Genomic DNA, 16,726 nt, shown 5'->3' on the forward strand with positions numbered 1-16,726 from the left:
TATGTTCTCACTTATAAGTGGGAGCTAAGTGATGAGAACACATGGATGCACAGAGGGAAACAACACGCACTGAGGCCTATTGGAGAATGGAGGGTGGGAAGAGGGAGAAGATCAGGAAAAATTACTCATAGATATTAGGCTTTATACCTGGGTGATGAAATAATGTGTACAACAAACCCCCGTCTACCTATGTAACAAACCTGAACACGTACCCCTGAACTTAAAATAAAACATTTTAAAAAGAATATTATGTAAATGGAATCATACGTACATTTGTAATTGGCTTTTTTCCTTTAGCATAATTTCCTTGAGGTTCATACAGTTGTTGTAGGTATCAATAACTTCATTTCTTTTTACGGCTGAGCAGTATTTTCATGGTATAAAAGTACCACAGTTTGTGTAACTATTCACTCATTATAGGAAATTTGGATAGTTTCCAGTTTGGGGCTAGTATGAATAAAGCTGCTATAAACACTTGTGGACACAAGTTTTCACTTCACTGGACGAACACCCAAAAGTGCAATTGCTAGGTTGCATGGTAAATCCATGTTTATTTTTAGGAAAACTGGCCAAATGGTTTTCCACAGTGGCTGTTCCATTTTACACTCCCACTCACAATGCACAAGTGATCCAGCTTCTCCTATATCTGTGCAATCATTTAGTGTTACACTATGTTTTTTTAAATCATTATCATAGGTGTGTGGTGATTTCTCATTGTGGTTTTAATTTGCATTTCCCTAATGGATGATTATGGTGAATATATTTTTGTGTGCTTGTAATCTACATATCCTCGTCAGTGAAATGTTTACACGTATTTCTTGTTCATTTTCTAATTGAATTGGTTGCCTTTTTAATCTCAAGTTTTGAGAGTTCTTTACATTTTTGAGGTACAAATCCCTTGTTGGGTATAGGATTTTCAAATACCATCTTCCAATTTGTAATTTGTCTTTCAATTCCCCCATCAGAGTTTCTCACAGAGCAAATATTTTTAATTTTAATGAGGTCAAATTTATCCATTTTTACTGTTATGGATTGTGTTTTCACTGGCAAGTGTAAGAACTTTTCACTTAGTCCAAGGGCCTGGAGATTTTCTCTCATATTTTTAAATTAAAGTTTCGTAGTTTTACATGTTGTATTTTAGTCTGTGATTCATTTGAGTTAATTTCTGTACTAGGTGTGAGGTTTTTGGGGTGCATAATATGTGAGGTTTAAGATTCTTTCTCTCCTCTTCCTTCTCCTCCTTCTCTTTCTCCTTCTCCTCTTGGTTTATGGATACCCATAGACAAAGTGTCTATGCTTTCCAGCACCACTTGTTGAACAGACCATCCCTCTCCCATTGAATTGCTCTTGTCTCTTTTGTCAAAAATTAATCGGGCATATTTGTGTAGGTCTATATCTGAGTTTTCTACTCTGTTTCACTGATGTGTAGGTTTTCATAGCTTCTTTATGAGAATCCTATTCTAGTAGAATTCCTAGTTCTATTCCTAGTTTGCTGAGAGTTTTTATCATTAATGGGTTTTGGATTTTGTTAATCATATTTTCATCAATTGATGTGATCATATGATTTTCTTCTTTAGCTTGTTAATATAATGGATTATGTTGATTAATTTTTGAATATTTAATAAGCCTTGCAAGCTGGAATAAATCCCACTTGACTGTAGTGTATTATTCTTTTTATACATTGCTGCATTTAATTTGATAATATTTTGTTAAGAATTTTTGCATCTAAATTTATGAGAGATACTGGTCTGTAATTTCCTTTTTAAATTTCTTTGTGTGGTTTTGGTGTCAGGATAAAATAGGCCTCACGAAATGAGTTGGGAAGTGTTTCCTCTTATCTGTTTTCTGGAAAAGAATATTGTGTTTTTAATTCATAAGTTTTTTTCCAAGATTAATGTTGTTCTGGAGAATCAAACGTAGGCTATTTAGGGAAAGGGGCCAGGCTTGTACATTCCTTTTTCATGTTTAGTGTGTTCCCCTCTGGAGTCCACTATGCATTAGTCAGAGTGGAAAGTTCAGTCTAGGAGATTCCAAATGTGGAGGAAATGTGACTTTAATGTGTCTTCCCACTCACTGGTATTTTAAGAAGCACTAAAGAAAGATTAGAGATTAGCGCTTGCGTAAGCAGCTAAAGGACAGCTAAATTTTTAATTACTTTCTAATTACTTAGTACCTGCACTCTACTTTCCAATATCTAATTAATAACACTTTTCCATCTGTCAGAAGGGATCAAGAACCAAAAGTTATAGAGCTATGGAATACAGATTTAAGAAAATAATTTTATTATATTTAGTCATAAAATTTGCATACAGTAGAGCTTACTCCTTGTGATGGACATATGGGTTTTGACAAATGCATCGAGTTGTATATCTACCACTATGATCAGGATTCCAAATAATTCCATCACCGCTCATAAAATTTCTTGGATTTTCTCTTTGGAGTCAACTTCTCCACTCAATCACAGTCCCAAGCAACCAGTGATCTATTCTCCAATCCTACAGTTTTGCCTTGCCAGAATGTCAAAAATGAAGTCAAACAGTACACTGCCTTTTGACTGTGGATTTTTTCATTTAGCAAAATGTTTTCTGTGATTTATTTATGTTATTGAATGTATCAGTAGCGAGGTGCCCATTAGCTTTATTTCTTGTTTCTGTGAAAGCTTAGAGTGTTCAATACGCCAAAGTTATTTTGGAGGAATTCCTTTGAGATTGGTCATTTTGCTTATAGCCATATAGCCCGATTACCTGGTTGATAAGATGAGAGACAAACTGACCAGAAATCAGCCATCACTAGACTAGGCAATGAACTATGAAGGGATCTGGTAAAACTACTCCGTCCAACAGAGGCAATGTGTATTGATTGTTGCTTGCCCAGCCTACACCAATCCCCTGAGAGTCAGTAGGAGTCAGAGTAGCAGAGACAGGAAGAGCAGCCACTTCAAACAGGAAACAGTGGGTGAATCCTTGATCCAAGATGATGACCAGACCCTTAGAACCTCATAGTGCCTTGAACGATGTTTTGTTCTCCACCAAGCCTTGCTGAAGGTGGTTGAGTTTCTTATCTTCCATTTTTCTTTTCAGATAGACTAAAATTCTTTCTTTTATCATTTATTTTTTGTTTCAAAAAGTTTCCTTAGCCATCTTTTTAGAGTAGGTCTTCTGATTATAGATTGTCTTAGTCTTCCTTTGTTTGAGGATGTCATTATTTCCCCTTATTCCGAAGAAGGATAAATTCACATGACATAGAAGTGAGGGTTGACAGTTCTTTTTCTCAGGACATGAAAAATGTGCCATATCCTTCTAGTCCCCCTGGTTTCTAATGGGAAATCTGCTGTCAGTTGAGTTATTTTTCTTACAGATAAGGTGTTGCTTCTCTTTCACTGCTTTCTACTTTTTTTGTCTTTAGTTTTCTGAAGTTTAGCCATGGTGTATTTTGGTGCAGATTTCTTTGAGTTTATCCCACTGGGGTTTCCCACCTTCTTGATGTTATACAATTACGTCCTGCACTACATTTGGAACATTTTTAGCCATTATTTCTTCAAGTACTTTTTAAGCTTCACCTCTTTTCTCCTTTCCTTCTGAGATGCTGATGACATAAATATTAGGTCCTTTAGTCTCACAGATCTATGAGGTTCTATTCTTTTTTTTTGTGGGGGGTGGGTTTATTTTCTGTCTTTTGTTCAGATTGGGTAATTTCTATTGTTCTGTCTTCAAGTTCACTGATTCTTTCTTCTTTATTCTCCATTCTGTTTTTGAGCCTATCCATTGAGTTTTTTATGTTGGTTATTCTATTTTTCAGTTCTAAAATCTATATTTCATGCTTTTTTACATGCTGTGTTATTTCTGAATGGAGATGAAATTTCCCACTTGGGCTTCTTTGATACCACTCTGGTAGGTAGAAGAAGGTGGCCTCGTTATGACTGGTTGGAGGTGAAAGTCCAAGATCCCAATGTGGCTTTCTCTGATGCTACTCAGCTAGGGTGGGAGAAAGAAAGTCACCCCGTTGTAACTGAATGAAGATGAAAGTCTTGGCTCTCCACTCAGACTTTGCTGAGTCATGTCATGTTTTTTTCCATGGTATTTGACTGGAGTAGGGCGTTTTTTGTTTAAATGTTTTTGTTCTTGCTAGTTTGCTACTCTCTTGGTCACTTGTCTAGAAAAAACAGGCTTTTGGGGAGGTTTTTTGTTTTTCACTCCTCTTGGTGTTTTTGGGTTACTGTCTTTTCCTGCATCAACATCCGGATATACAAAAAGAAAATTCAGGAAACCTCCTGCCATATTGTTCCTTGCATCTAAAGCCTCCCTTTGGTTTTCCTTCTCTCAAATATTTTGAAATATTCCATATTTCTGTCATATATAGTATCCAGGATTTTTAGCTGTACTTAGCAAGAGGCATGAGAGGAAATGTGTCTACTTTACTTGGTCCAAAACAAGAAGGAACATAGATTTTTAAGACTGTAGAGTAATTTAAGAATTTTCTAATTCTAAACCCCTGAGAACCATATTAGAGTGGCTTTAGGAGAATTTTTCAAACTATACACCTAGACTTTCTCCACACTCCTAATCTCTCCCTCTTCTCTCCCCTGGATTTCCTTTGGAGGAAGAAGACTTATGGCACAACCACCCCCATATTCAAAATCGAGAATCTGAGAATTGCAAGATTATCTTTCTCAAGTGTACTGGGATGGAAAAAAATTGAGAACCCCGACACTCTAAATCATTCATTTTACATATGAGGAAACTGAGACTCAGAGAGGTGACAGTTTTTCCATATAGCAGAAAAGTGGTAAACCCAAGCTTGCATATGGGTCTAGAACAGTACTTTTCAAACATTAATATGCAAACACATCACCTTGGACCTTGTTAAAATGCGGATTCTGATTTGGTAAGTATGGAGCAGGGCTGAAATCCTGCATTTTTAACAAGTGCACAGATGGTGTTGCTGCTGCTGCACTTTGAGTAACAACATTCTAGAACATTCACTCAGCTTTTGGCACTTTCCACTGTCCTTAAAATTTGTATTCTTTCATCAAGAAAATGGAGAATATGTAAAAGTTTGACAGCTAAGCATCTAAACATTCACGTGCCTGGTATGTAATAGTAAAGGAAGATGTGAATGGTAATGGAGATACAGAGGAGGGAGCAGAGGGACTCATCCAGAGACCAGACACTTTCCTGGCTTTGCAAGGTAATCATTGCTTTCAAAACTCAGAGGAATTTTGGTAAAGACCAGTGGAGAGCATATGAATGACTCTCGAGCTGTTTAGTTGCTCATGTAATCTGCTTAGGGCTGCAGGTTAGGAACCTCTCCCTGTCTAGAAAGGATAAATTGACCTTCTTTCTCTATAATGTTATGGAGTGTAATTTTCTAATAGGTAAGAACTGGGGAAAGAACATTGAAATTCACTGGCAAGGCATGGAAGTGACCAGCAAACAGACATCTTGGTCCATGTCTGCTTTGATGTAGTACAGCACAAAGACAATTGAATATGCAAGGTACTTCCAGATTTGGGCCCTGTTCCTGGCTCCACTATTAATTTTATTTGCAGTCTTGAATAGGTCACTTAATCTTTCTATGATAAATTTATCAAAAGAGATTACTGATAACCAGCATATGGATTGAGATCTATTTAAAATAGAAAAAGTATTAATCTATTAGTAATTAATACTAGTGGATCAATAAAATAGGAAGACTGAGTCAAGGAGTCTCAGTAAATTGGATTGTACCCTAGACCCTACACCCTGAAACATTTAGGTACGGAAGATCCGGCAATCGATTCTCAAATAAGTGTCCTCAGTTAACAATTCCTAGCTGTCATTTGGGCCCTTTCTGTGTCAGATATCACTGAATTTGATATCAGTTTTGACTCTGAGGTTCCATCTCTCTGAGGAAATTCGCACAATACCAGTTAGGGAGACATACTGTGTGTTTCCCAATGTCACTGCCCGCATGTTCAATGTCCCTGTATAGCAGGAGGCACTGTGGCTCCCTCTCTTCTCTCCAGTTATCTAGAGCCCCATAAGAATTATGTCACTGTGTATATGTGTGTGTGTGATTGCACACATAGGTGTGTGTTTGTCAGAGAAAGGGAAGAAATGGGGGTATTGAAAACTAAAGGTAAGAATAAAAAAAAGACAGAAGATATTGAATCACAAACTGAAATTTACCCTTGGATATCAACACTTTTTGTGTTTTTGTGAATACAATACCTATTTATTGACTGGAATGAACCCAAGTCAGTTTTGAAAGGGCCTCCAATTATTGGAAAACTCCTAAGCCTGTCCCAGCATCAACCCATGTTCTCCTAACTTCTTTGCACCTGGGTTGCTGTTCTGAGCTTATGACGGTGAGATTAGGCAGCATGAGGGTATTACAGAGAGATAAGTCAGGATGCAAAGATCCTTTTGTCTTTTGCAAAGAAGGCAGCTGGGCAGCTGATAGGAACAACATTCAGCTCCGTGAGTACTTCTGAACTGCTGGTGAATTTGAGCAGGATAATTGAAGGGCTTTGGGGGGTTGATCAGGTTCCAAAAGAAAAATTGAAGAAAACATGTTGGACCTGTGGGCCTGGGCTGTGGCTGGGGATGAAAATGGGAAAGAACATGAAGGAGATACATGCAGACCTTCTTGTTATGCCATGGGACAAGCAAATAAGTGAAACTTGATTATTACCAGGTCACTGTAAAACCTGATTACTGAATTCATTTAGAAGGAGCCCAATAGTGACCTCCCTGTTTGCAGCTTCATAGTAAACAGTTTTCTGAAGAAGGAGGAATCTGTGGCACTAAATAACCACAGAGAAAACAGTTCTTTACTCCCAGGATGTGCCTGCAAACTTGGCCCAGGCTGGTGTGAGTGTGAGGAAAAGGAGAAGGGGAGCTGAGAGTGAGCATGAGAATGACCACAGGGCAGTGCAGGTGGCTGAGCCTTCTCCCTTTGAGGTCAAGTGTTTGTTTGTTCCATTCTGAAGCAGGGTGCTGGCTGGATTTTTGGTAATTTTTTTTTTATGGCTTTGGTTTGGGTCTTGCTTTGCTTTTCAAATTATTGATTTTCTCTGCCTCAGCAGGACCCTGGGTGATATTTATGGGCTCAACCCCAGCAGTACTTCCCTTCCCAGCTCCTTCCTGCCTCTTTCTTTGTCCACCAACAATGGACTGGTCTACCTGTCTATATCTTTGCTGAGAAAAAGAGAACTGGAAGTGTAAGGTGATAACAGCAGCATCAGAGAGCTGTCTCAGGAACCTCCTAAAACTGCTTTTCAGAGGATCATCCTCTGTCACTATATACAGCTGGGCTTTGCTGTATAAAGAAACAGAAGATGATTGTTTGCTTTATACAAATCTTTAACTTTGTTAAGTTGACCCTAATCCCAGTCCCCTACAAAAGTATGCCTTGAAATATTACTTTGCTGCATCCACTTATTTCTGCAGAAAAACAGTTTGTAATCTTCAAAAGGGGAAGGGCTAACATTGCTTTAAATACAGGAAAATGTTCTGGCTCACAAAAGAATAAATTGCCTAATGCTTTTGGAGGAAAAAATGTGAAACTTCTTTCAGCTAAAATCAAGTCTGATAATACATTTAGGGTTACTCAGCTCCAGATGCCCTTAGAATTTCTAGAAAGGTGTGGTCAGCATGAGGTTAGCCTTTGGTGATGTTTATGGACAACAGGACTGGCTTCCAATGCAGGAAAAGGTCAGAGGTGTTCTACTCTTCCTAAAGGTTTTGCAGAGAGAATTGGAGGGTAAATCTATGACAGAAACTGCATAGGGATTAGTCGACTGTTCCGGTTACCTAGTGCAAATCCTGAGCACCATTAGGATCAAGGGATTAACCTGGCAACTGTTATGTAACTCTTTCTGAGGAGGCTTCTTTCATATAATGCATCAAACTCAGACATGAACACTTTCTAAGCCTAGAGGCGTAACTTCAAAATTATGTAAAAATGCAAAAGAAACTTGCAAGAAAAAAGGGGATGTATCATTGGGGAATATGGATGTCATGTGTGATTTTTAAATTCTTCGGGGTTGCTGTTGGGGTGTCAAAGGAATTCAAGGAAAGCTTCTTAAGACAGAATTTTAAGACCAGAAATAAGTTAACAGTCGGGGTGTTTGAAGGAAGCAGAGAATTACCCAGCAAGGGCGGATGATAATTGCCCCTCTGGTGTATGGCAAGGGCCCTTCAGCAGTTGGCCCAGAGGAAGGAGGTGCAGAGTCCAGGTGAACAAAGGTCATAACCACAGATTTGTTTGCATGGCTTTCTTTTCTCTCAGAAGGTCTAGCATATATTTGCCCTTTTTGAACACTTTGTACCACTCTACTTATATTGTCTTCCTAAAATTTCCCCATAACCCTAGAAGGAAGGTCTTATTTGATTCATTTTATAGATGGAATAAGACCCACAGAGGATTATGAAATTTATCCTAAGTCACGTAGCCAGTTCTGTGGAGTAGGAACTTAAAACTATATCAGTTTGATTCTAAAGAGTGTACTCTCTACCGTGTTACCATCAAAGGGCAATTTGACAAATGACGGTCACTTTAGGCCCTTACATTATAGAACTCTGGATCCAACTCAATTGGATCTTATTAGGGCTGCCAGATAAAAATGAAGGATGCCAGTTAAATTTGAATTCCAGAAAAAAAATGACTTTTTAAAGTATAAATATGTACCATGAAACAGCTGAGATATACTTTACTAAAAAAAAATTATTTCTTTGTAATTCAAATTGAACTGGGTGTGTTGTAATTTTTTTTTTTTTTTTTTTTTTTTTTTGCTTAATCTGGCAATTCTAACCCTAACAGATTCTTTAGATGAGAGAAAAGAAACTTTTTGATTTCTTCTACCTTGAAAATCCTGGGCAGTTCAAAAACCTTGATCTAAGAGCAATTTTCTAGCTGCCCTCTGTGACTCTGGCAGGGCTGGGATGTGTCAGTTACTGGTGGTCCACTCTGAGCACAGCGCAGATCTTGGCTGCTCACCAGCGATTCCCAGGGTCCCAACCACACTTGGGACAGACACAAGGTTTGCCTGTCTACCAGGGGTAGAGAGGGCCCACAGAACGGGAACTGAATTTAGTGAGCAGAGGAACTGGCAGTGCATTTCCTAAATCCTGAAAGCTAATGACTTCTCTGTGCTCTGATGGAGAAGTCAAAGGGTCAGGATCTCATGACCTAAGGTTTACGGTATTTGTTCAATTTCTTTCTTTCTTTTTTTTTTTTGAGAGAGGGTCTTGCCCTGTCGCCCAGGCTGGAGTGCAGTGGCATGATCTCAGCTCACTGCAAACTCCGCCTCCTGGGTTCACACCATTGTCCTGCCTCAGCCTCTTGTGTAGCTGGGACTACAGGCGCCTGCCACCACGCCCCGCTAATCTTTTGTATTTTTAGTACAGATGGGGTTTCACCGTGTTAGCCAGGATGGTCTTGATCTCCTGACCTCGTGATCCGCCCGCCTCGGCCTCCCAAAGTGCTGGGATTATAGGCGTGAGCCACCGTGCCTGGCCTGTTCAATTTCTAAATTAATTTATTAACTCATTTGACAAATATAATATATATGGCATGATTACTGTACATCATGCACTGTTATAGGTTCTGAGACTGGAAGGACAGCCTCATGAAGCTAGTCCAGTAGGGGATAAAGGAAGGAATCACAGCATGAGCAGGTGGTCCAGGGTCCTGGCCAATCTCACCATCCCTGGTACTGGCAAGGGTAATAATTTAGTAATAATCAGAATTTAAATAAGAGAAAAATCTTGGAGGCAAGGATAATAATTGCAACCCAATTGTCAAAGAAATAAGAAAACAGTATGGACTGGAAGTTATAGAATATGAGGTTTCAGGGATATGCAGTGTGGCCAGTAAAGAGAGTCATTGTTAGCACGAGGCAAAGACTGTCAGGGAGGTTTGCAGTTAACAGTATTAGCATAGGCTGATGTGATGGGTCATGCCTGTAAACCTAGCACTTCAGGAGGCTGAGGCGGGAGGATCACTTGAGCCCAGGAGTTTGAGGCTGTAGTGAGCTATGATTGCAATTGCACCACTGCACTACAGCCTGGCTGATGGAGCAAGAACTTGTCTCTCTTAAAAAAAAAGAAAAAAGAATATTAGCATAAATCTGTAATGGGTGAAATAAGGAATCTTATGGAGACAAAGCCCCCCCACACTAGATTTTATAGAAGAGACTGTCTCAGGGTAAGAGGCAAAAGCAATCTGGAATTCTTTGGGGCTTTTCAGGATCTTCCTTCCAAGAGCAAGTTTTGTTAACTCTTATGAAAGAAAGGAAGAAAGAAAATAGCGTCATCCAAAATGACACATTAATTGCTTAAATTTATCTTTTTCAATAATTTTCTTTGATTTGTATTTGAAGAATGGTAGTGTGCATTTCTGTAGCCAAATTAAAGTCTGAAAACACCATATTGGATAGGTCCGTGGTGTGGATAGAAGAAAGCATTGAAGATTTGTGAAAAATGGGGCTGAAGAACCTTATGTCTCGACTTAGAGTTGAAGCACAAACGTATTACTTAATTATCCTTCATTAACTTCTGTGTGTGCGTGTGTATTAAGATGTGTTGAATATATTCATGGGTGTTGGTATTCCTGCTTCAGAGGTCCTCCTGTCCAGACAACTACACTGTCATCTCCCAGAACTAAGAGAAAGGTTTCTGGTTCATGTGAGGATTAAACAAAATAATCCTATCTTAAACTATAAGGACATGAAGGACTATAAAAAAACAGAGGCCATAAAAAATGCTCAATAAACATTTAGAGTCAGGTTATTTTACAGCTGGATGGAAGAATATGTAAAGCTTAAAGAAATTGCAGATGCTGTAAAAGACTATAGATATCACTGAGTCCATTTTCCTCTCTTTGTAACTGACAGAACTGGTAGTCACAGAGAAGTACAGCATCATAATAAATTCACGTAGAATGCTTGTGGCAAATCTATTTTATTTATTTATTTTTAAATTTTAATTTGTTATACCTAATGCGAAGCTTTAATTTAATTTATTTATTTAAAAATTGTTTTCAGTGGCAGATCCATGGGAACAGCATAGCTACCTAGATTTCTGAGTTTTAAAATCTATCAATTGTCCGTTTACACAACTGATAGATTGTGTAAGTAATGTAGCAGAAGGCAAGTTTCCATTCCATTCCATTAAGTGCCTGCATTGATTTATACTCTGTTTTCTTAAAGATCCCTTTTAAAGATGATAACTTCTCCCCTTTTGTGTCAACACAAAATACTGAGCTTTCTTGTTGAAGTACTTTTCTTCTCCAGCCTGAAATAAAGATCTAATAACCAATGGTCCCCATGACTTGAAAGATCTTCTTTTTTTTATCTTTCACTGTCTAAGGAGGCTGAAAGGGAAACATCAGCCGCCCGGGGGGAGTTAAAATGAGTGACAACGCTACTCTGGCTGCTCCAGCTTCAAACCAGGGTCCTACCACCCCACGCAAAGGCCCTCCCAAGTTCAAGCAGAGGCAGACTCGCCAATTCAAGAGTAAACCTCCAAAGAAAGGTGTGAAAGGGTAAGACCAAAATGAAAAGAAAAACTTTCTATTACTTTCTTTTTCCCACAAGACTGCTTTTGTTTTGGGAAATTGGTGCTCACAATATTAAACAGACTTACAAAAATTTCCACTCCACCCTCTCTTTTCCTCTGTAACTCCATCTTTGATGAATTGTGTCTTTATCCCTGGAATTCTTTCCTTCTCAACTTCCGGGTCTGTGGCTGAATTTAACATGGCGAATGGAGGCTTTTTACAATAAACTTTGACTTTGCCTTGCAGGCTTTTGATGACCACTCCTCTTTACTGACACAACCTCTACATTAATCTGTAACACAGAACCACTGACCATTTCCAGAAAATATAGCTTATATTTATGTCTTCCAAATTTGTATCCTCAGTTCTTTATTTTCCTCTTCCTCTCCTTGGCAAAATCCTATTGATTTTTCAACACACAGATCATATGCTAATTTCTTTTTGAAGCTACTCCTGACTGTCTTTAACAAACTATCATTACTTTCACGTTTGCATTTTGTACATTCAGCTATCATAACTTACATTATATCTTATATTTATTTATTTGTATCTATTATCCGAGGCTAAGACCACTCAGAAAATTTGTCTGTTTTCTTCTTAACTCTCTGTGCTTAAAAAAATGCCTGGTATGTAATAGATGCTTAGTTAATGATTTTGAATAAGTAAACAAATGGATGAATTCATCATTTTTAATGCCTTTTGTATTGCTTTCTCATTTCAATTTTTATTATAAAAAGTGAAACTTGACTAAATTGTCCCACTGATGGTTCTTTCTGACTCTTAATTGTTTTAGGTTAAGTTCCTACAGGAGAGAAATATCTCTCCACTGGGATACACCAAAACCTGCCTGGGTGACATTTTCTTTGCTCCAGTTCAGGGCAAACTAAAGGAGTTTCTCAAATACAAACACTTAAACCTCTCCTTCTTCCCCCTTGAATCAAGAAACTCTCCACGTGAGTGACTCCAAAATTCTTTTGCTCTAATCTCAGCTAATTTCCCCTTTATTCTTTTCCATAGATTTGGAGATGACATTCCAGGAATGGAGGGGCTAGGAACAGGTAAGCCATCCACTGATTTAAATGAGAACTTTGCACTTGGAGTTCTGCCTTTTTATATACTTCAGGCCTCAAGGGGCCGTTGAAAGTTATGAGAGACACCCAAGGCAGAAGATCTGTGAAGACATAGAAATGTGGGGATTTAATTTACCCTCTGAAATAAGTACATGTGTGCCCAGATACAAAAGCCCTAAAAGAAATCAGGGTAGGCCCAAAATTTCATAAACCTTCTTGTTTTGACAAACAACCTTTGAGGGCACACAATGATAAATTACAGACTTTTATGGTAGAAAGATTTTCATAATTCATCTCCCCAAACTTCATTTTTCAAGGGAGAAATCTGAGACATAGAGGAATTGGCAGTCTTTTGTCTGAGGCTACCAAGTGAACTATTGGAAATAAGGGTGAGGTCTGGAGATCTCTCCACTCTACCTGGCAAACCACTTCCTTACCAATTTCCTCTCTTTTACACATCCTCTAGCACCCAGAGGAGGATCTTACATACTGAATGCCTGCAATATAATTTTAAAAATTGGTTACCAGATTTTTATGTATCATACAATGAATGCAATCACTGCATATTTTTTAAATTAATAGACTTTATTTCTTAGAGGAGTTTAAGACTTACAGAAAAATTCAGCAGTAAGTAGAGTTCCTATATGTCCTCTCTACCATCTCTCCCCTTTTACACAGTTTCCTCTATTATTAACATCTTGTGTTAGTGTGATTATATTTGATGAGCCAATGTTGATGCAGTATGTTAATTAAAATCCATAGCTTGAATTAGAGTTTTTATCCTTTGTGTTGTAAAGTTCTAAGGGTTTTGATAAATACCATGTACCCACCATTATAGTACATATTGCAGTACATATAGTATCATACAGAATAGTTTCGCTGCCCTATGCTCCACCCGGTCATCCTTCTCTCTCTCTCTAAACCCCAGACATCCACTAATGTTCTTACTGTCTCTATAGTTTTGCCTTTTCCAGAATGTCATATAGTTAGACTCATACAGTATATAGCTTTTCTGGACTAGCTTCTTTCATTTAACCATATTAATTTAAGGTTTCTCCATGTTTTTATGTGGCTTGATAGCTCATTTTTTAAAATCACGGAATAATACTCCATTGTAGGGATATACACAGTTTTTTATCCTATTGAAAGATACCTTGGTTTCTTCCAAGTTTTGCCAATAATGAATAAAATGCCCCTAAATATTTATGTGCAGGCTTTTGTGTGGACATATTTTCAACTCATCCCACACACCTTTGATAAACAGTAGCACTTGTAGTAATCAGTGTCCTTCCCAGGCAATCCTCAGTGTATCTTTCTGCAGGCAAATACCAATCCTGGGATCTCGAATGAATTTTCCAGCCATGTTATAAAGCAAATTTTCTATTCTTTTAGATCAACTGCTTCCGTATTTTGGCAAGGTGCATACAAGACCAGCAAATTTGCTTTGGGATCTGGAAGATATGCTTGACTCTGACAGTGTATTTGGAATAATGTAAAGAGGTTTATAGGGAGTGAAGGTCTGAGGTCTTTGACCTGGCTCTAGTCTCAGCTCTACAACTATGTGGTTTTTGCTAATTATTTCATCTTTCTGTGTGTCAGCAAGCTTCTTTGTAACTCAGGGATAATAACATCTTATTGTCTAAAACAAGAAGCTGGATTAAAAGATGCTTTGTGATCGTTTCTCAATATGTGATTGGATATAGGCAATTCAAAATGTAAAGGAATAGAAGAACAATTAGAGAAGAAACCGATCTAGATTGGTAGGGAAGACTATGGATACCTAGACCAGGGAGATTCAAAGTGCTCCTCTTTTTCATTTTAACCCTTGGCCTGACTAGAATTCCGCTTCTTCTTCCTCCTTAGTGATTGTGGTTTGGGGAGACTCTGTGTGATCAGTGGGCTGTACCCCACAGGGAACCCCCCAGTCAAAAGCTGTGGATCATCTCCCCAAAGAGGAAGCAGAATGAAACCAACAGAGATGCCTGGTGCAACAATTAAGCAATTGGTCTGATCCTTCCTGGGCCACAGGGCCACGCTAGGGAACTTCCCAGTCAGGGGACAATGAGCAGGAGAGAGGAGTGAAGTGTCTCTGCCTGAAGGGTGTCTTTCTGTGAAGAAGCTCTCTTGGGGTGAGGTTGGCTTACATGCTCTTCTTCCATCTCTTGCAGATATCACAGTGATTTGTCCATGGGAGGCATTCAGCCACCTGGAATTGCATGAGCTCGCTCAGTTTGGGATTATCTGAGGTGCCAGAGGTTCTGCCACTCTCAATGACATTTGCTGTAATTTTGGTTGCTTTTGCCCTGTTGATCTGCCGGAGTCTTGAAATTCAGCTGATTTGAAGTGGTTTCTTTGACTTTCAAGGTCATTCCCTATCAGTTACTACTAAGAGTTCTCTTACTGTCAGAATCTCTCTTGCAGTACAGCTCAAAATAGTGGATGCATTTCAAACTTGACCACCTTTTCCTACCAGCTAGTTAGAAGTCATCAATATTTCTCTACATTTTGTTTATCTGTAAGTCCTTTAAATCTATTTTTGCTAGGCATTCATTATGATTAATAGTAGACTTTTAAGACAACATTTATGTCACTCCCCACCTCCTCATATTTAATAAAGGAGATATTTACCTTGAATGTTGGTGAAGTTGTATTAAATGCTACGTAGAAATATCTGATGCTGTGTTCTGAGAACCAATTAAACAAGAAGGCACAGTCATGCAGGAAATAAGTGCAGTGCTTAACAAAACAGCATAGGATTAAGATTTGAATTCTGTAAGTTTGTAAATTGTATAATTTCCGGGTCTAAATTTTTTTTTTTTTTTTTTTTTTTTTTGAGACGGAGTCTCACTCTGTCGCCCAGGCTGGAGTGCAGTGGCACGATCTCAGCTCACTGCAAGCTCCGCCTCCCAGGTCCATGCCATTCTCCTGCCTCAGCCTCCCGAGTAACTGGGACTACAGGCGCCTGCCACCATGCCTGGCTAATTTTTTGTATATTTAGTAGAGATGGGGTTTCACCGTGTTGGCCAGGATGGTCTCGATCTCTTGACCTCGTGATCCACCCCCCTGGGCCTCCCAAAGTGCTGGGATTACAGGCGTGAGCCACTGCGCCCGGCCACTGGGTCTAAATTTTATTGAACTAGGTTATTCCAGAAGTCTCATGCAGCTCTAAGTTGTATAGTTCTAAGTTGGTGAGGAACTGGGATTTAAACTCAGAATTCTGACAATGTGAGCCTTCTTTTCGGTACTCTGGTTGAGGAAGGTTTCCTTCCACGGCATCCCTTCAGTGAAATTATTTTGTCCAATGACTTAAAATGAGAGTCACAGGAGTTACATACATTGACTGCTTTGTGTACATCTGTAGTAAATCTAACCTTTAAACTGTCAATTGAAAAGATTTATATGCTGTAAGGTTTAGACTTATATGCAAAGGATAGGCAGTTGACCCTCTAAATAAAATGGATGGTTTGCCTCACCCCTGAAGTTATGTCAATGTAATGTGCTCATACTTATCTTTTCTCAATACTTTCAAGGCAATTGTGCAACTCAAATGCTGCCTCTATGTGACTTGGATGCTTTGGAACTAACAGTATGAATTTCTTCATTTCAGTTTTGAAATCTGTGGTAAAAGAATGGAGTAAATTAACCGAAGAGAGAGACAGGATGATAGAGAAGTAAGAGATTCAGGTTCTAATCCTGTCTCTACCAGTAAATTGCAATATAATTTTGAGCAAAGATCTCACCCTTTGTACCTTCAAGTTTTCCTGAATCAGATAATCTAAGGTTCGTGGTAGTGATAAATTTTGTGACTTTGTGGCCTTAGAGGAGTGCAGCACTCAAAGACTTGCGGCTGCTACAGGGCCTGTGTTAACCATTTTGCACGAATGATCAGGTTACCTTCTGGCCAGAAAATTAGAAGTACAAAAGAAAAGCTGAGGTAGAGATTCAAAAGTGGAACCACGACATGCAAAGAGGCCCAGTGGAAATGTGTGTTTCCTCCTTCAGCAGGAACTCCTGCCTCCACCCAGTCACCTGCTTTCTCTCCTGCCAAAGCTAACCCTTGCCTTTCAAGTCAGCTGCTCCATTTGACAGCCAGTGCCTTCAGTTCATCCCAGTTA

The 16,726-nt window shown here is 38.8% G+C and overlaps 1 protein-coding gene across 2 annotated transcripts in view; it reads left to right on the forward strand.

The window, feature by feature from the left end:
- Positions 1 to 16,726, forward strand: part of PDE6H (phosphodiesterase 6H) — a 203,421-nt gene that overhangs the window by 160,972 nt on the left and 25,723 nt on the right. Inside the window, exons 2-4 of one of the 2 annotated variants that reach the window (XM_054663093.2) lie at positions 11,352 to 11,526; positions 12,559 to 12,599; positions 14,780 to 15,245. In XM_054663093.2, the coding sequence (XP_054519068.1) occupies positions 11,393 to 11,526; positions 12,559 to 12,599; positions 14,780 to 14,856 (252 nt within the window). In that variant the 5' untranslated portion in view covers positions 11,352 to 11,392 and the 3' untranslated portion in view covers positions 14,857 to 15,245. Of the gene's footprint in view, positions 1 to 11,351; positions 11,527 to 12,558; positions 12,600 to 14,779; positions 15,246 to 16,726 lie in introns of those variants that run through there. The other variant, XM_063786380.1, reaches the window with a different exon arrangement.

Source organism: Pan troglodytes, chromosome 10 (genome assembly GCF_028858775.2).
Source record: "Pan troglodytes isolate AG18354 chromosome 10, NHGRI_mPanTro3-v2.0_pri, whole genome shotgun sequence".
NCBI lineage: Eukaryota > Metazoa > Chordata > Mammalia > Primates > Hominidae > Pan > Pan troglodytes.